An 18,277-nucleotide genomic window follows, 5' to 3' on the forward strand; every position below is an offset into this window, starting at 1 on the left:
TTGTGCAATCACACAACAACAACAACAACAACAATAACAAAGCACAGAAGTGAACTTTGATTACGCTTGTGGATCTAAAAGCGCAGCAAATTGAAAAGCGCAGCTTACAATGTTAACAACAAAAACTTAAATACTACAAAAATCGCATACAACTGCATTCAAAAGCTTAAATTATGCAATAAATCAATTTACGTAAAAATTGGTATTTGCAAAGAATGCACGTTGAGTCTGTGGTATTTTCCAAAAATAATTATCGCTGCATTGTATAAAATCACAATTACCAATAACAATGTTCGATAGCAGTCACGATCTGTTGTAATGTAGAGGCAGTGCTTTTTCATCGTTACTATCGCAGCTTTGGAACGCGATCACGTGATAAGTAACAAGTATGTTTGGATAATTTTGACTTTTCACAATTTGGTCACATTATTCAGTTTTGCTATTTCATTATGTGTCGTTCGGGCCTATTGGTTAAATACCGAAAAAGGTGTTAATTTATTGTTAATTGGAGTTTGAAAATTTCGTTTATAATTGTGTTAGTGCCGTTAATTGAAATCGAGTTATTAAAATGCTTATAATTGCTTTAGAATTTGATATGTTTGCAAGCCACCTGCTGGACGACTAGGAAGAAGAAGCACGCGAATTTTACGCAGCAATGCTTAAACGAGCTTAGGAAATAGGAAAGTGATCAATTTCATGTTTTAAGTGAAATAAATTTGTGGTTTTGTGTGTAATTAGCAAATACGACTGTTTAAGCGTACACACTTGCATATCAAAAGTCGAAGAGTAAAATATACAATTCTAAAGTGCTTTCAACTGTGTGCGTGCGTATGTACATATATACATATGTTTTTACGTATGTATGTAATTCTGTACGCAAGCCGTAGCAGACAACAGTTATTTGTATGCAATACTATACAAACTTACACACATGCACACACATGGAATTTTTGCTCTTCTTTAACTTTCATTCTTTGCTTGAATGAATGCGATTCCCATGCTCAAATCTTTGCGGTCCGTTATTCGTTACTTCTGGAGGCCGCCAAAGTGTCTGCTGCTCATTACCTGCTGTGACCTTGTTTGCAGCGCTTGTTATGACGTCATAGCCCTTACTTATATTTTACCCGCTTGCTAAAAATGTATATTGTGTAAGTGTATTGAATAAAATGTATTATTCAAACTAAAACTTATGCTTCATAATACCTTTTTTTATACTTTGCAGTTAATCATGTTTGGACTGGAAAAGTGCAACCTTTAATAAACGCATCACTTTGATTTATTTGTGGTATGTGTATATTATATTCTTTTCTTTTAATCAAATTGAGTCTTGTTTGTCGCTTGACTTTTATTTCGGAATATATTTAAATAGTTTAAGCAGAGTTTTAAAGATAAATTATTGTTGTATTTTTTCAACAAGTATTTTGAGAAGTTGTTTCTCTCTTTTGAACTCTGGTGCTCTATCTCACTCTCTCTAATAGCTTGTGGCATTTTCTTCTCAACATTATATAAATTGTGACAATAACTAAATAATGTTGATTGTACAGTTCTGTTATGGCTATCGACACCTTTTCTGTCAAAACACGAACCACTGGCCAAATTGAATGTGTGTACATCCATTACTTTGCCACCTCCCCTCTCTCCCATACTCCTCTACCCGTCGCTCCCATCAACTAATCTGCCTACGTGCCTTGCACACCGCATTGCATTATCTTGCGCCAATCTTGCCTGAGAATAAAAAAAGCGTTGTGCGTGCACTCGAAATTAAATTGTTATCAAATCGATCAAAGCCGCAGCATCATTATCTGCGCATTAGTTGTGGCTGGCCAATGATAAAAAATAAGAAAAACGACAACAACGAACTAAAGAAGGAAAAGCTGTAATCTGTAATAAAAAGAGGTTAACTCTATAGTGCGGAAAACAAGCTCTTGATAAGCAAGTTTTTCTATTTTCCCCGTTTTTTTTTTTTGTTTTCATGGTCGAGTCGCAGGTCTCGTAAGTGCAGTGCTTGGCGCAATGTTGTGGGCGTGGTTGAGTATGTCCAGTGTTTCAGTCTGGGTGTTGAGTGGACCCATTCGTGCGCTGGCGCCTGGACTGTAGCTGGCAATAACTTCTAATTAATACACGAAAAGCATAACGAAAGCTAATTATGAAACTAATGAGCTTGTTGGCAATGCACGAGCACCACGAAGCGGGCAACAACAACAACTCGTAACAAGTAAAAGTGCTCCAGTCGGTCGTGCCCGACTAGTGGATACCTTGTGGGTAAAGTTGTTATTTACCTGAAAACGGTATTCGATAATAAACCTGATTCGATTTTGTCTTTAGCTAATATCAAATATGATATTATACGCGCAGACGGACAGACAAGCGGACAGACTTGATTATGCCTCAATATGCATGTAACATCCCTTTTCAATGGGTATACAGGGTATAACTGCCTTAAGTGTTAACGACGCTGTGCTTAACAAGGCGAGCGCCGCCGTTCGCAGCCGCTCCAGGTGCGAAATACCATGAAAGAGTAAACGCGAATGGTCGCTGCCTACCTTGGGACATAGTACACACATACTTGCATACACACACACAGGTATCGCATACACATATACATATATATATATACGGTTATGTATGTACATATTTCATTTCAATTTCCTTTTTGGTTGCGCGTCTTTTTAGCATACTTGATTATGGTCTTTGGCCAGCAGCAGCAGCAGCAGCAGTAGGGGCAGGAGCAGAGGCGGAGACAGCAGCAACATAAAGAAAGGGGCTGGGCGCTGGACGTCGCCGGCCATCAGTCACTTATGCGCACGGCACGTCACTCAAAGCGAACACACACTCCACACGAATCACACACACACATACACATGCACAGACAACACACCCAGCTAAATAACAGAGCGGGGCACAACGCAGGCAACTTAGTTGCAACCTCGCAGAGCGTCACCCAGTCCAGAGTCGCGGTCTGAACTGAACCGAACTGAACTAAACCTACTCGTCCGCTGCCGCTACTGTCATTATCTTGTTAACTTGTTGTTACGTCAGCCGTTCAGTGGGTCTGCTCTTGAGCTTGTATATATTGTATTGTAGTTGCTATATAAGTCCTACATACTCTGATGATCATTTGATTGCTGGTAAAACAGCCAGAGGCAGGCGAAGAAGTTTCACGTCAATCTAAAACAAATTCGTTGTATTGCGAGATATTTGCATCGATTGGTTTATTTATAATTATTATGTTTTAGAACAGTAACAGCTTCTTTAATTCAATTCTTAGCAATTCTTTTAAGAAAAAACCAAGCATTTTGTTAAAGTCAGAAGTTGTTTTATGTATAACTCATTTGATAACTATTTCCTCTAATAATCTCAGCAAACCTTTTGTAAAATCGAATCTGTTTTCAACTTAAAAGCTTATGAAAAAAATTAAAACATAATCGGTACATTGTGTAATAGGCTAGAGAAAACTATCATAACTCAATAAGCTCTCGGTTCATTTGCAAACTGTGATATCGGTTGAAAAGCTCAAACTAGTTGAGATTTGAAAGCCTCAAGAAATTACAAATACAGCATGCAAGTCAGAGTCCATTTCTTAAGCTGTTTCTATATAAATGCCCAAGACTGTTTATGTTGTTCTGCTCATATGCTTGGGCCCACATTAGTGGCCATTTACAGCGTGTGCATCTTGCTTAAATTCATCTGCCCAGTACCTGGCCCTTGCTCAATGTCCCCCATACCTCATGCCTCATGCCGCATGCCGCATGCCGCATGTGTAATAATAATATACACACAGGTGTCCCAGGGTTCTGGCCGTGGGGCAACATCAGCTTCGTACTTCATCAATAAGCGGCTGGGGCGATGGCGCTGCATGTAGCACATGTAGCGGCGATTACGCGTAATAATCATCATAATCAAAAGTCGCAACACGAAATGAGTTTTGACTTGTTGTTGTTGCTGCACAAGGATAACCAGTTAGGGATTGTTATGGTCCAGCAGCGTTGCGCGCGCTCCATATAGAATTGATTAATATTGGCATTGAGCATAGGAAATGCTCTCTGGCGTTGGTGGTTTTCGCCATCTCATTACAACGATGCGGCCCAGTGAATTTTGTGGTATTAGGCGCAAACAACAAGGCAGGGCAGGGCAGTGGCATACCAAATTTAACTTGGATTGTGGCGTGGGCTCATAAAAAACAAAAAAAAAAAAACTTTATTAATCATAAGTATTAAGGAAGTGTTTTTCTCGATGCTGCCTCATAGTGAGAAGGTTGTTTTCCTGATGCTAGGTTAAGGTTCAGTTTCCAGTTTTAGGCTGTTATCCACTTGCTCCCAATCAACCAGAAAAACATTGTGGTAGCTCTTTTCATTGAGGTATAATCGAAAAGGTTTAAGTCTTAATTCTTGTTTGTCGAAAGACTGCAAATCGGTTCGAGCCCGAAATTAAAAGCAATTTTTAAGATGAATCACATCTTAAACCAAATCAGCTGCTCAAATATAGCCGAACCCAAACCCCAATGAACCTCATTCTTTTTTTTTGGGTTGAGTCCAAATAGAGAACTTTTAAAGCGTTTGATACCTCTCTTAATCAGTCTTCGCCTTCTCTATGAACAACACGCTTTATTGTCAAGTAATTTCAAATTAAAAATTACATTTTTGATCGTAGTTTTTAAAATATATGTTATCAGAACCTGAGTTTAAGGGAAATCAGGCTTACGAACCAAATCTTAACCCAGGAAACTGGTTCAAACCATAGCTGAACGGAAAGAACCAAAGCTTACTGCAGTGGATCTCTTTGTTAGAGTCATAAATAGCTTAAATCTAGCTACAAAAAAACGGTCAATCATTATAGAGGACATGATTTTATACCCTCTTATGCTGAATTCTTTTATAGCTAGTCATATATCCAATTTTTCGTTTAATTTTAGTTCTTATTTACACGTATCAGCGTACTCGCCATATCTCTTGCTTTTATTGTATCGCATATTTTTGCTTTTATTTTAATATCTTGTTAGTCTCATTTTTATGGGACACTTCATAACGCAGCTTGTCCAGTCATAATCTATTCTTGACTCACTGAAGCCAAACCCAATCTAACTAAATGTAACCCACTCTGATTTTCGATGTATATCGCATGCATATCCAGGTGGTGCAGAGCTGAGCTCCATAAACGCAAAAAATAATAATTAACTGACCATCAAATCAACAGCACGTACCTTCTACGTGAGCATCATTTTACGAGCTGGAACTCTGTACCGCCTCTCTATGCCGCTTGATTACTCATTTGCGATATAGTATGTGGATAAGTTTGGGTCTAGGGCTACGTGCGAAAATGAAAACTACTAAAACTTGGCCAGGTCAGAAAACTACAATCAAAGTCAATTGCTTTTTGAGGTAGGGGTGGATACGGGAGATAACTGCGAGTGCAAGCGTTTAAGTGCCAGCTACCGCACTTACCGCATAATTAATATGGCGAAATGCAAGCCAGACAAACAGACTGACAGACTGACAGACAGGGCAGGACAAACAGAACAGGCTGGACAGGCAGAAAGGACAATGCTGTCAGTGCAGTTACACGCACAGAACATTTGCATTTGATTTACGCACTGAACAATTCCTCAGAGCTCGCAAATGCTCTTGATGAGAGATGGGTGCGTGAGAAGCTTACGAAAGGGGACTAAATTATTTAGTTTCACTAATAATTTGATCACGTAATTTTGAATTTTTGTATTGCATTAAGAAACCTACGTAATTTTCATTCGTGTTAGCTATTGTCGTGTTTGATTGTTTTGGATCAAAAATAGCATACATTTATTTTACAACACTGTTGGATTAGGTGAGGTTTCGCCGAGCCTGTTCGATTTTATTATGTCGTGTTAGGTCGTGCTTAGTTTTCGAACCTAGTCGAATTTCTTAACACGAACAGGTCGTGTCTAGTCTAATCTCTGCATGAAGAGTTGTTCCACTGAATTCGAGCACGCACCATATCAAGTTTTTCAACTTGAACACGTCGTGTCTGCTCTTAAATGTTCGTGTCACGCGCTCATCTCTGCACGCAGCACAGCCTCCAGGGCAAACAGGCCGTCGGTTCGCCCTTAAGGCAAAGTCAAGCCATAAAACTTTGGCTTAAGTGCAAATGCGCTCAAATCTGCACTTAGACAAGTGACTGTGTTGCTTCTCTGTGTGTATTAGTGTGTGTGTGTGTGTGTATGTGTGTGTATATGTATTACTATAATTAAATTGAAAATTACTGCCAAGCAATTGCAATTGTCCACACGACTGGACAGTGCACCCCGGTCTACAATGTTAATAATAGGTATGTGCTTGTGAGTGTGAGTGTGTGTGTGTGTGGGCTCTAATCATTGTCTGTCTGTGCATCTGTCTATGGCAAAATGTATCGGAGGTTCGGCCCCAGCCACGCATAAGTTATAAATTATGCATAGATGCATAATTTACAGCTCGTAAGGTCAGACAGTTGCATTTGCCAACAGCGCACCCCCCAAGGACCGCTGCACAACTACCATTAGTTGTCCTACTCCCTTGCAATTTTGGTAATAAACCTAATGCTGCTATGTTTCGTAACGCCCACTTTTCTGAAAGAGCACTCTGAGTGAGAGACCATCAGAGAGCACGTATTAAAATGGACAAAATATTTATCAAAAAAACAATCTTGTTATTTTCCATTTCGTACTTGATCTAAATCTACCGAAAACTGAGCTCATGTGCTCAGCCCTAGCTTGAAGCAAACTCTTAAATCGTCTAAAAATTAAAATATATGTCAAGCTGTTTTCTTAATTTGTCCAGCATTTATATTCTGGATTTTCAATACATTAGATTTCAATTTTAAATTAATTTTTTTTAAGAACAGTTTTATTTATATGAAAATATGAATACTTTTGAACATAGAAAATGTGTGCTTAATCATATCAAAATGCATTTTGTATTATATTAACTGTAGAATTTTTAAAAACTTTAAAGATTATATAAACAAAAAATGAATACATATTTTTGTATTTTAACTAATATTGGCAAAATGAGAGAACGATTTGTAATTTTTTACCAATATTTTCTACCACTTGGAAGTAAAAGTTTCCAAAAAGAATTTTCAATAGAACCATCCCCATCCCTTACGATTTGGGCTGTGCGTTGATCCCCAATCAGTCGGTTCGTCACTCATGTTAAACTTCTGTTAAACTATATATTTTAACTGAAAAAAATTGTACACATGTAAGCCCTTTGCATTTCCCTATAACTTTTCCGAACTCCAATCAAGTTTTCTGTTTTGATTCTTAAACACATTTGTCTGACTTTTTGCCAACAACAAAACCAAGAACATGGTTCCACTTAAAATAGTCGAAGAAGCACTTCGATAGTGGTTCATTGTACCATGCCCAGCTCTGAGTGTGTGTGTGTGTAGTTTTCCTCTCTCACATACACACATGCACACACATACAGCTCAGACACCTCTTAACCACTTGAGAACTTGTTTTTTTGCATTGGTTTTAACCGCATCATTTTGATGTATTTTGTGGCTGAGGTTGTTTAGAGCTCGTTGTTTTTACTGTATCATCATCACGAGTTACACGCACGAGCTGCGTCTGCCTTCAGTTTTGCATATACACAGGAAGGGATTGTTGTAGGGAGGATTTAGAGGGGGGCCGAGGGCAGGTTGAGATGCCCAAAGTGCCGACAACAACAGCAGCGACGGTTACAAATTATCATGCATGTGTTTGTCTTGATTTCTTTGTCTTATTGCATTTTATTCAAATTTCCTACCGTGCGGTTTTTACGTTTATATCTCGTCGGCATCGATTTGCAATTCGCAATCGTAATCAGCTCGAAGGCAGCTCTAAAGGAATACATATAGGAATGCAATGTATATATAAATGTATATATCTTTTGCTGTTCTGTATAGATATATAGGCATATATATTTGTGCTTTGGTCCGACGATGACAGGCAGACAAAGAGGCGGTTCCCAACAGAAATGTTTATTGTGTGTGCTCTGTAGTTTGTTGTGCCAGTTTTCAACAGCTGATGGTGAATATTTATGTTTTGTTTGGTTTTACGAAAAAAGGAATAACTGAATACAATCAAGTGTGCTGCATAAAATGCAAGCCTCAACTATAAATTATCACAAGATGTGTATATAGAAAGTTGTTGATGCAATACTTGCAAATGGGTTAGAAAGGATTTTACAAACTTTAAAATTATTGTTTTCGATTTAAATATTAATAAAATGCACCTGCGATATTATACGATATACATAATTGCCACCATATAAACCGTTTAGTATATACGGCATTTAATTACGATTAGATTCAATTGGCAAGGCTTTAAAATTTGGGTAATGTGGAAATTCAGATATCAAGTATTGATTATTTGTTCTTTAGTTAATATAAAATATAATTCCAATTTTTCAATAATTTACTTTATTTTAGATATAAGCTTGAATAAATGTATTCTTTATTTTAATATTTCTTTAATTTATGCTACTGTTATCAACCATTACTGTATGCTTGGAGCTGTTGTTTTGTCTGTATCAATTGCAGAAAGCTCAAAACTTTGCCAAAGTACTTAACTTAAAGATATTTTAGTTAATTTTTGCAAGTCTTTTGGATTATTAAAGCCATTGACAATGTGTAAATATTCGGAAACAAAGCTGAACAATGTATCTTTAGTAGAGCAAATAGCTCGCACACAACTCTGTGGGTCAAGTATGTACAATGCATATATTAAATAACTAGAAACAATATGATAACTATATTCAAGAGCCCACTCAAATTCATCTGCATCTCTCTCGCTCTCTGTCTGGCTTGTCCTACACAAATGGCAACCGCACATAGTTACAGTTCTTTTGTGGTCAACAGTCGGCAACAACAACAACAACAACAACAACAACAACAACAACAACAACAACAACAGCAACAATAACAACATGACGTAAATATTTATACAACTTTTGTAATGGCCGGCAACGATATTTGCATTGGCATTCCACTTGAACCTTTTGACCACCCATGAAAAATACCTAAACATTTTATAACTTCGAAGCCGCATTATTTTAACTCTGCGTTTTTCTCTTCTTCTTCATCTTTTTTGTTTCTTCTGCTTCTCGGTCACGTGTTCTGCTCGCAATCTAATGTAATTTTTGGGGCAAGGTAAAAAGCAACAAGAAGCAAATACCTTTTGTCTTTTAGTTTATGGCCCGTAAGGGTCCACAGCTGTGTTTGTAACCAATTTGCTACCGTAAAAAAAAAAGAAAACACACACCCAAAAAAAGTAAGCATATTTTACAGCACATGTAAGTGCGCAGGCAGCTCGGCTTTTGGCATATTTTTAAAATTTTTCATTTGCATTTAGTGAACATGTGTGTTAGGGTTAAGATCAAGAGAAAGAAGTCTTATAACAATTTTCACCTGTCCGTAAAAGGTAAAACTGGCAATTAGGCTGGCTAAACAATGAGCTGAATTGTAAAAGCAGCCGCAGCCTTAGGGCAAATCCAAGGCATTGATTTGCCTCGGCCTTAATTTGATGACTATCTAAATGTGGGAGAGGAAGAGGGAGCTGCTGCTGGTGACACACGCACAATTGTAGGGGGAACGAACGACGCTCAAAATTGCTTATCAAAGTTGCACAATCAAGACAAGAATAAGAAGAGGAAGAGCAGCGCATGACGCACCAGCATAAAACGAGGCAACACTCCGGGTAATGGGTATTGGATAACTGAGAGCATTGAATATTTGAGTTTGAGTTCGGGCATCGAGAGGTACTCACTCATAGAGGGCAACTGTTGACTGCAAGTCATACGCGACCGAGTGGAGCACCGTACGTGGCATAGACAATCAGTTGGGTAATGTGTGCAAAACAAATCAAGCAACAGAGCTCAGATATAATCAAATGCGGCACACTGCCACACACAACAGCTATGGCAGCAAAAGCAACCAGGGATGGGTGCAGTAAACAGAATTTCCGAATTTGATATACATTTTATGTTAAAGTGACGCTGTTAATGTTAATGTTAATGTTAAGGCTATGCGCAGCCTGTGTGAACCTTGGCAAATATGTATTTGTGAAATTATGGCATTAATTATGTAATTTCCAGTCAATGTGTAGATTTTTATTGAAAATAAGGTTTGGACTTCGCAAATTTCAAAGCACTTTTTATAGCAATACTAAAGAGAATGGATGTATACATAAAAATTCTAATTAACAGCAACTGGGTCAATATTTTCATTTACCAACACTTATCTCACATCTTGTGGGTTTCGGAGCAAAACTATTTGTGTTAAGATATAGCAAGCCTAAATTTTGTAGATTGATGTTAATTATTTATTATTTATTTAATATTTATGTTATTATTAAATAAAATATATTATTATTAAATGGTCTCCAAAACCAAATGTTAAATTTTCAAAAATTTTGATATTAATCAAAATAGTTTTTTTTTTTATTTTATTTAAATCATGATGTTACATGTTATATGTGCTACCGTAGATTTAAAGTCCCCTTACTAACATTGGGCTGTAAGTTTACCTTTATCAACACTGCTTTGCCATATTTATAGTGCCAATGTATATAAGATTCGTTAGCTTTATTTACCACTGATTAATTTTTTTTGGCTTTTTTTGTCTCCCATTTAATATATTTTTATATATTTTAAGATTTTGTCAATATGTATTATAAAATGTTATACAAAATTAAAAAAAAAATATTGTATTTCTATATCGTTTGCGAATTCTAGTCTGAAATAGAAAAATCCAACTGAACTTCCGATTCCATTTAATTTATAACTGCCAAAATCAGAGTCGATTGCGGCCCATCCCTAGTCGTATCGATACGGTTTATGGGCATATCAGAAATCTGTTTCTTTGTCGCTGCCCCGCAGGCTTTTAGCTGCAGGCGGCGGCGTCGTCCTGTTCGTCTTCGCACTATTTTTCATTTTATTGCGCCGCTGCACATGGCTGTCAACTGCCAGCAGCCAGCAACCAGCAGTAGATGCGGCCTGAGCCGTCTCGGCAGCCAGCTGCAGCTTCAGCTTCTTCGCAGACGTCGACGACGAGGACGCGCGCGCCCGCCCGCATATCGATTTCAGCGCATTGTGCCTGTTTGCATACAAATATCCTAAGGACATGTTATAGAGCGTTGCCCGTCCGTCCATCCATCCTTACCCTCTGCTGTCACACGTACGCATGTAAATTGTATTTGTGCGCAGCCCTTGTCGTCGTATTTAGTGGTTCCCTTTGCCGGATCCCCGCTCGGGCGCTTTCCTGCTTGTGCTTGATTTCATTTGCTGGGGCAATTGTCTTCGACGCTGGCGCTTGCATCGACTTTATTTTTGCCAAAAAACTTGCAAGCTCTCCATTCCAAAATTCAAATTCCATGCTCTTTTGCAAGTTGTCAGCCAAGTGGCAGCCATTTTTTCGTTCTTGTTGCTGCTGCCTCTCCTCGGTGTTTCATGTGGCAGGACTTTTGCGCTTTTGTGCGTGCTTTGGCCTTCGTTTTCGCCTGCTGCTGACATTTGATGTTTAATTTCAATAACTCTGTGCGCTCGCTTTTTAATCTTCCTTTTTATTTTTTTTCCAATTTTTTTCTCTCTTGAGCATTTGTGTCTTTGACTGCCAAATAGCTTCAAGTGCTGTAAAATGCTCATACACACACTCACACACACACACACACACACACACACACACACACACCCAATTTCAATTACAGCTGCCATTGGCGAAAAGTGTTGGCTGTGAATTACGTAAATTAAATTTTTCGAGTGTACAGACTTAAGTTGTCAACGCTTCTTGAAAATCGAATAGAAAGCCCTTCGAAAAACGATTATCGAATTCTCAACACATTTCATTGAAATTATTTACTAAATTTTATCTGTAATAATGAATCCAATCATTTTATGCACTTGCATTTTATGTCTTGAAGAAAATATTACGAATATATATAAATATAACAAAAATAAATAAATCCAGAATTATATTTAAGGAATGGGCATAATAAATAAATTACCCATAAAACATGCTAAAAATTAGAATTCGGTTTAAATTTTCTGCTTCATTTCCATATTTTTTCCATCTATTGGGTATGCTTCTTAAATATTATTTCCGTTCAATATCCTTCTCACTAGCTTCTTAACCCCTCGTCTCAAATGTTCTTGTTTAATGGAATTTGACTGAAAACCAATTACTCTACCACAATGCCCAAAAATAATTTTGATTTCGTTTCCTGCTGTCCGGCACTTTTGTGGTCATCGCTGTTGCAACCAATGCAACATTTACAACAACAAATGTAACAACAAAAGAAAGAAGAAATGAATAAAAACCTTCACAACATGAGGTTACTACAACAAACAGCCGATTGTTGCAACCAGGGGCACAAAGAGCCCACGTGGATTGGGCAATTGTTAAAGGTCAGTCAACATTTTTAGGCAGTTTTTCACTTTCCGTTTTTATTTTCTATTTGTATACCCTGCACACATCGAAAATGGGCATAAGGGTATAATGTTGTATAATGTGCAAATGTGTGTAGCAGAAACTAAGAAAGCATCTCCAACCCGAAACAGAAACTAGAAATGCTGGAAATTGGAAATTTAAATTAAATATATATCCTTTACCGCATGATAAAAATGGGCTATCATATTCTTCTTCGATATCTTTTCCCATTTTGATAATATTGTTAATCTATTGTGATTGTGATTGTATGTAGGCTAGCGTAACATATATACAGAAAAGTGTTTTTCTTCTCAATATGTATAACCAGAAATCCATTCTTCCTTTAAATTATAAAAAGTAAAACATATTTTATGGCTAGAGACTTGGTATATACACTCTTTTATAATAAGGGATGCATTATAGATTGATTATAGTGATTATATGTATGCATGTGTGTGTATGTTTCTGTATTTTTGTATACAATTAACGGCTAGAAAGTATCTAACGACAGCTTGGCGCTGTGCTCAGGGTATCTTCCAGTCGGGCAATCCCGACTATAATACTCTTGTTTTATTTGGCTAAAAAACGCACACAGCGGGTGGTGTGGTCGCGGTAGGTGTGAAAAATACTACAGGAAATACGAAAGCATGAGGATTTTTATAAAAAATAGAATTATGAGTATTAAAGCAGAATTTGGTTCCAGTTTAAGAACCCGATGCGATCATCAAAAGGCGCCGACTTAAAGCGACCAGGTTTAAGAGCTGGAAGGAGTGCTGCGTTGTAGGGGGGATGGGCTTAATACAGTTGTCAGTTGTTTTGTTGTCTCGCCAGCTGTTAATGAACATTCAACTGGCTAATTAATTTTATACATTTATTAAACTTTTGGCGCACGACAGGCGGTGGATGGGGCCGGGGAAGCAGCAGGACGACAGAGTCTGGAACGGCTGCCGCCAAGCCACGAAACTATTTACCATACAAATCTAATTTTATCAACTTTGTCTTTTGCGCCCGCCCGGCCTTAACTAGCTACATGGCCGAGCTGTGGTCCCTGCTGCCGTCTGCGCCGCGCTATCCCTCTCTCTCTCTCTGTCTTTGTCTCACTTTGCCTTTCTCTGCCACTCTCTCTCTTTCTCCCGCTTCCTTTAGCCTTTTGCTCTGTGTCAAAACATTGTGACACAGTTCTGCTTTCTTACAATTTGCGCCCGTTTCTATTTTCCTTGTGCGTTTGTTACGGCTCGCGCCATTCTCTTGGCTCATTAACGTTGGCCTTTGTTTTGGCCCTGTCATCGGCGTCTGCGGGTCCTGCTGGCAGGACAGGAAGCGGTCGTCGTTTCAGTACATTTTGTACTCTTCTAGGGTGTATTATAATTTTGTCATGAAATGAATAGCGTATAGAAGATGATATCTCCAATCCCATAAGATATATATATATTCTTCATAAGAAGTCCTGTTTGTATCCAAACTAGTTTCTCAGTCTTAAATCTATTGTTAGGAAAGTTTTTGTTGGGTGGATCAGAAGGGTGCGTTCGAAGATTACCTTCTTGTATAAGAATAAATGTTTATCAAAGTCGGCATTAATTAGTTTGACTTTGATTTTTATATTTGAGCTATATCTTATTAACATCGGAATTTCAAAATGTCCCGACTAAACATCTCCCTACATAACTGCAAGCTCGTTAGCCATGTATCTTTAAGAGTATTTTATATTCGTCGTATCGCAAATAGATTTTCTTGTTGTAATTTATAAATGTCCACAGTACGAGCTCGGATCAGTTCTTCTCTCTATCTGTCTCCTTCTAGTATCGCTCTGTAGTTGGGTTCGGCATGTAAATCAGGTCAAAACAATGCAACTGACAGTGAATTGTGCTTCGGTTGAGTTTCGTCCTGCCACAATGACACATTCAGGACTCTAGCACAGTTTACTTCATTATTGGTTACTCAGCAATTCATTCACAGAGGACACACCTTGTAGTTGGCCAGCACTTGCCTCGCTCGCATTGCCCTTTTTATGGCCATGTCCTTTTGCTTAACCCGGGCTGACTAATGACAAGCAGCCAGCCAGGCAGCAGCACGTTGCCAATTCCTGCCGGTTCCTGGTTGTCCCCGTCGTCCCGGTGTCCCTTTGCCTTTTTGTCAACGACTCTTACTCATAGTCATTGGCCAGCTTAACCAACTACGTCTACGTCTCCGTCTCCGTCTTCGTCACAAACTCCATTTCGCATCTCCATTTCAGTTCCAGTTCTTTGGCTTTAATGGCGTTTGTCTTCTTGCTGCCTGGTAAAAAGCCAACTTACAAGCAGCAGCAGCAGCAGCAACTACTACTCAGGGGCTGCACCCCAATCCCCGTCCAATGGGCGTGACAAGTGGCAAGGGCCAAAGCCCAGAGTCCAAGTCCAGAGGCAGGTGCGCATTTTATAACAAAGGCATAAATTATTTTCACTGTCAGCATTGCTTTCGGCATAGCCGTCTGAACGGGGCCTGTAAATGGCATTTGCCTCGACTTATTGTTTGGCCTATTGATTTGAATTTGCCCAAAGTATTAGATAACTTATATAGTTCACATCTATCAGAGTGTGAGGACGGGGCCACACGCTGCTTGTTTAATTGATTTTCTTTGTTAATTTTTTTTTTTTTGGTTTTTGTTAGCTTGGTTTCCATAGAAAACATTTTGATGCGGCTTCTTTACACAGATTATTGGTATAAATATAGTTTTATTTGAGATATTTAATGCTAGCTACATATTACTTTTGCGCAACAAGCAAAGTCCTGAGATAATTTTTAGGTAGAAGCTAATTTATTGATAACTCTTATGTTAAAATAGAGATATTTAAACAGGAATTTTCTATCTTCTATATAATCTCAATCGTCTCAAATGATCAATATTTATCTAATTCTATCGAATTATAAAGTAAACAGACCCATACGTTATTTTCAGAGAAATATATATATTTAAATAAAATAAATAAATTTAATTTTACTGGTTTTGATTTCATTTTGTGCCCCGAGCACATTAAAAATGGATAAATATGGTATAATTGCTTTGCGTAAGCATGTGCCTATAGATGTTGAGCTTATAAGAGCTTAGATCTCCATATTTGGTACACTCTCGCATAGTATACCCGGATCGAGAATATTTAACTTTTGGACATCATTAGCCGTGAGATTCGTAAAGCCCCCGCTTAATTATTGATATATCGATCCATGCATTCGGTTTGTATCGATAAATCAATTACATAGATACTTATCGATATGTTATCTAAACAACGCTTGAGTTCAAATCTAATTTCATGCTATGCCGAATCTTACAAATAATTAAATAATCTGAATTTAAGAGCGCAGGCACTTTGCGCAGGGTATTTCCTGGTTGAAAGCTTCCGTCTCTTTTACATGTTTCTTTTTTATTCCCATTTTCGACACGTGTCAATTAAAGCGTATACTTGACTGTTTATTATGTTAATTGACTGGCTCTCATCCAAACTCTAAAACTACAAATTTAAATGAAATTTTCTTTTTTTGATCAATGTTGAATAATAGCGAAACAATTGTCACCTCACCATGACTAATAATTTGTTAATTCGCATCATTCAAGTACTATATAAGAAACGAGGCGAGGAGGGGAGAGCTTTGACAATTTGGTTTGGTTGGTTAATAATGACCTTGCCAAAAATCTGCAATTGCCAGTTGGTTCGAAATTGGAGAGCAACGAATTGTTTATTCACCTGCGCATTTGTTGGCCAAAATTGGTGTAAAGTGTTCACGACAAATTATAATTTTTGTCCAGCTGCATAATGTAGACAAAGGCTTAAACAAAAGCTGAAATTATCAGCATACACACACGGACACACACACACACATACACAATAAATAAATAATTGATCTGCTGTTGTTTAAGCAGAAAACTAATTGTGCTTGACCATTGTGTGCGTATGTGTGCACACTCATGTTTATGTTTATGTGTGCACACACTTATTTTGGTTTACATTTGGGTGTGTGTGTGTGTGTACCTATTAACAATCCCAGTCGCCGGCGTTATAGATATAGCTGTTAATTTTAGCTGAAATATAATAACAATATCAAAAAAAAAAGTTCTAGCCGGGAGTGTTCGACTAGACTATGCTCTGTAGACTATTTACAAAAGTTGTGCTAAGATACGCATGTAAAAGAAATTAATATTTAATCTTTTTTAATTTGACTATTATCAATCAGTATTTTATCTTTATTAATTTGATAATTGTCAGGGTATTATATGACTTATTTTCGCACTCAAGCTGAAACCTCTGATTTAAATGAGGCCATAATGAATACAGCTGAAGAATATTTAGTAATGCTTATACTAAATACTATTCGATGTGTGCTCCATTTCTAAAAGTATAGCACATTGCCGCACGCATGCCCATTTCTATGGATTACGGGGTATTAAAAAGGGAAATTCGATTATTCAATAATTGAAGCATTGTGCGTAATCAAACACTGAAACAGTATTGTAAAAACTCTAATTGCTTCAATTGCACTCACTTGTGTGGGCTGTATATAAACAGCAGCTTTTTTAGCCTGTCCACATCAGTCACATTTGAAACCTCATAGCAAAATGAAGCCAACTTTTTTCTCAGCAACTCTAGTCTTTGTCGTTATGTCGGTTGTCCAGGTAACGTGACGGTTAATCCTTCAGTGAAAACAGTTCATGTAGAGCTTCCACTATTCGGCCTTTGCAGTGCAATCCGAATTACCAGCAGATGATGAAACAGTGCTTGGACGAAACTAAGTTGACAGAGGCGGAGCTGAAGGCGTTCATGTCCAGTGGCATGAACAATAATCCCAATGAGAACCTCAAATGTTACGCCAAGTGCCTGATGGAGAAGCAAGGCCACCTGGTCAATGGTCAATTCAACGCTGACGCTCTGCTCAATAGCCTCAAGGATGTGCCCCAAATGAAGGATAAAATGCCTGAAATCTCGTCCGGTGTGAACGCATGCAGGAACATTAAGGGCACCGATGATTGCGATACTGCATTCAAGATCTCCATGTGTCTAAAGGAACACAAGGCAATCGGGGGACCACAATAATATAACTAAATCAAATCATATCCCACTTTCAATTCAGCAGGGCTCGGAGGTTTTAGATTAATGTTAAATAAATGTTTGTTTGTCTCTTTATATGAAGCATTAAAGAAAATATTTTTGGTATTGGGTTTTTGGCAAAAGTGAAAGTGCTCGAAAAAAGATTTTCAAATCTATATAAGAAACTGATCGAATAGACGGTAAGATAATTACTGGAAGTAACTTACGAACAACAACGTGGCTTTGCTATCTAAGCGTCGGATTATAGTGACGGGGGTCGCCGGTTCAAATCCAGCAGCAAATTTTCCATATGTGATTATTCAACCAGACAATTTAAGCGGCTTTCTATCAATATTTAGCAACATTATTCTTTAGAATCAAGTAATGCGCGTGTAAATTCTTCTAGTATTTGATAAGTACTGAAAAAATCCCAATTATTTTACTTTTATTTTAAAACTATAAAAACTTAAAAATATGTTTGAAGTATTTGATTCCCAATATCTCCCAAGACCAAACCTATCATTGTATTTGCTTATCTTAAATGTAATCGATGAGATTGTATTCTGCGATGAAAACAATCAGAGTGCAAGGTGTGTTCCAAAAATGTTCTTGGGGCCAAGCCCAGAGCATCCTAGAGAGATGACAAGCCAGACAACACAGCACCGACAATTCCACTGACCAGAGACATTTATACCTCCAATAAAAGTTGCTGGTAGTAAGCAGCAGATGAAGATGGTCCCAAGTGGAATATGCCTCATGTGATTTATCAAGAGTCGCTTGAGAGCGCGCACGCACGGAGTTCT

At 37.9% G+C, this 18,277-nt stretch overlaps 1 protein-coding gene and 1 long non-coding RNA gene across 3 annotated transcripts in view; both read left to right on the forward strand.

The window, feature by feature from the left end:
- The first annotated feature begins 424 nt into the window (after positions 1-424).
- LOC116651301 (uncharacterized) overlaps positions 425-18,277 on the forward strand; it is a 218,528-nt gene continuing 200,675 nt past the window's right edge. For both annotated transcript variants that reach the window (XR_004304312.2, XR_011416869.1), the window contains exons 1-2: positions 425-1,148; positions 1,223-1,285. This is a non-coding gene — a long non-coding RNA (uncharacterized lncRNA). The remainder of the gene's footprint in view (positions 1,149-1,222; positions 1,286-18,277) is intronic.
- Positions 16,933-17,570, forward strand: Obp56h (Odorant-binding protein 56h). Its single transcript, XM_002049074.4, has 2 exons — positions 16,933-17,062; positions 17,130-17,570. The coding sequence occupies exons 1-2, from the start codon at positions 17,006-17,008 to the stop codon at positions 17,478-17,480; spliced, it is 408 nt and encodes a 135-aa protein (XP_002049110.1). The 5' UTR covers positions 16,933-17,005; the 3' UTR covers positions 17,481-17,570.

This window comes from Drosophila virilis, chromosome 5 (assembly GCF_030788295.1).
Source record: "Drosophila virilis strain 15010-1051.87 chromosome 5, Dvir_AGI_RSII-ME, whole genome shotgun sequence".
Classification (NCBI taxonomy): domain Eukaryota; kingdom Metazoa; phylum Arthropoda; class Insecta; order Diptera; family Drosophilidae; genus Drosophila; species Drosophila virilis.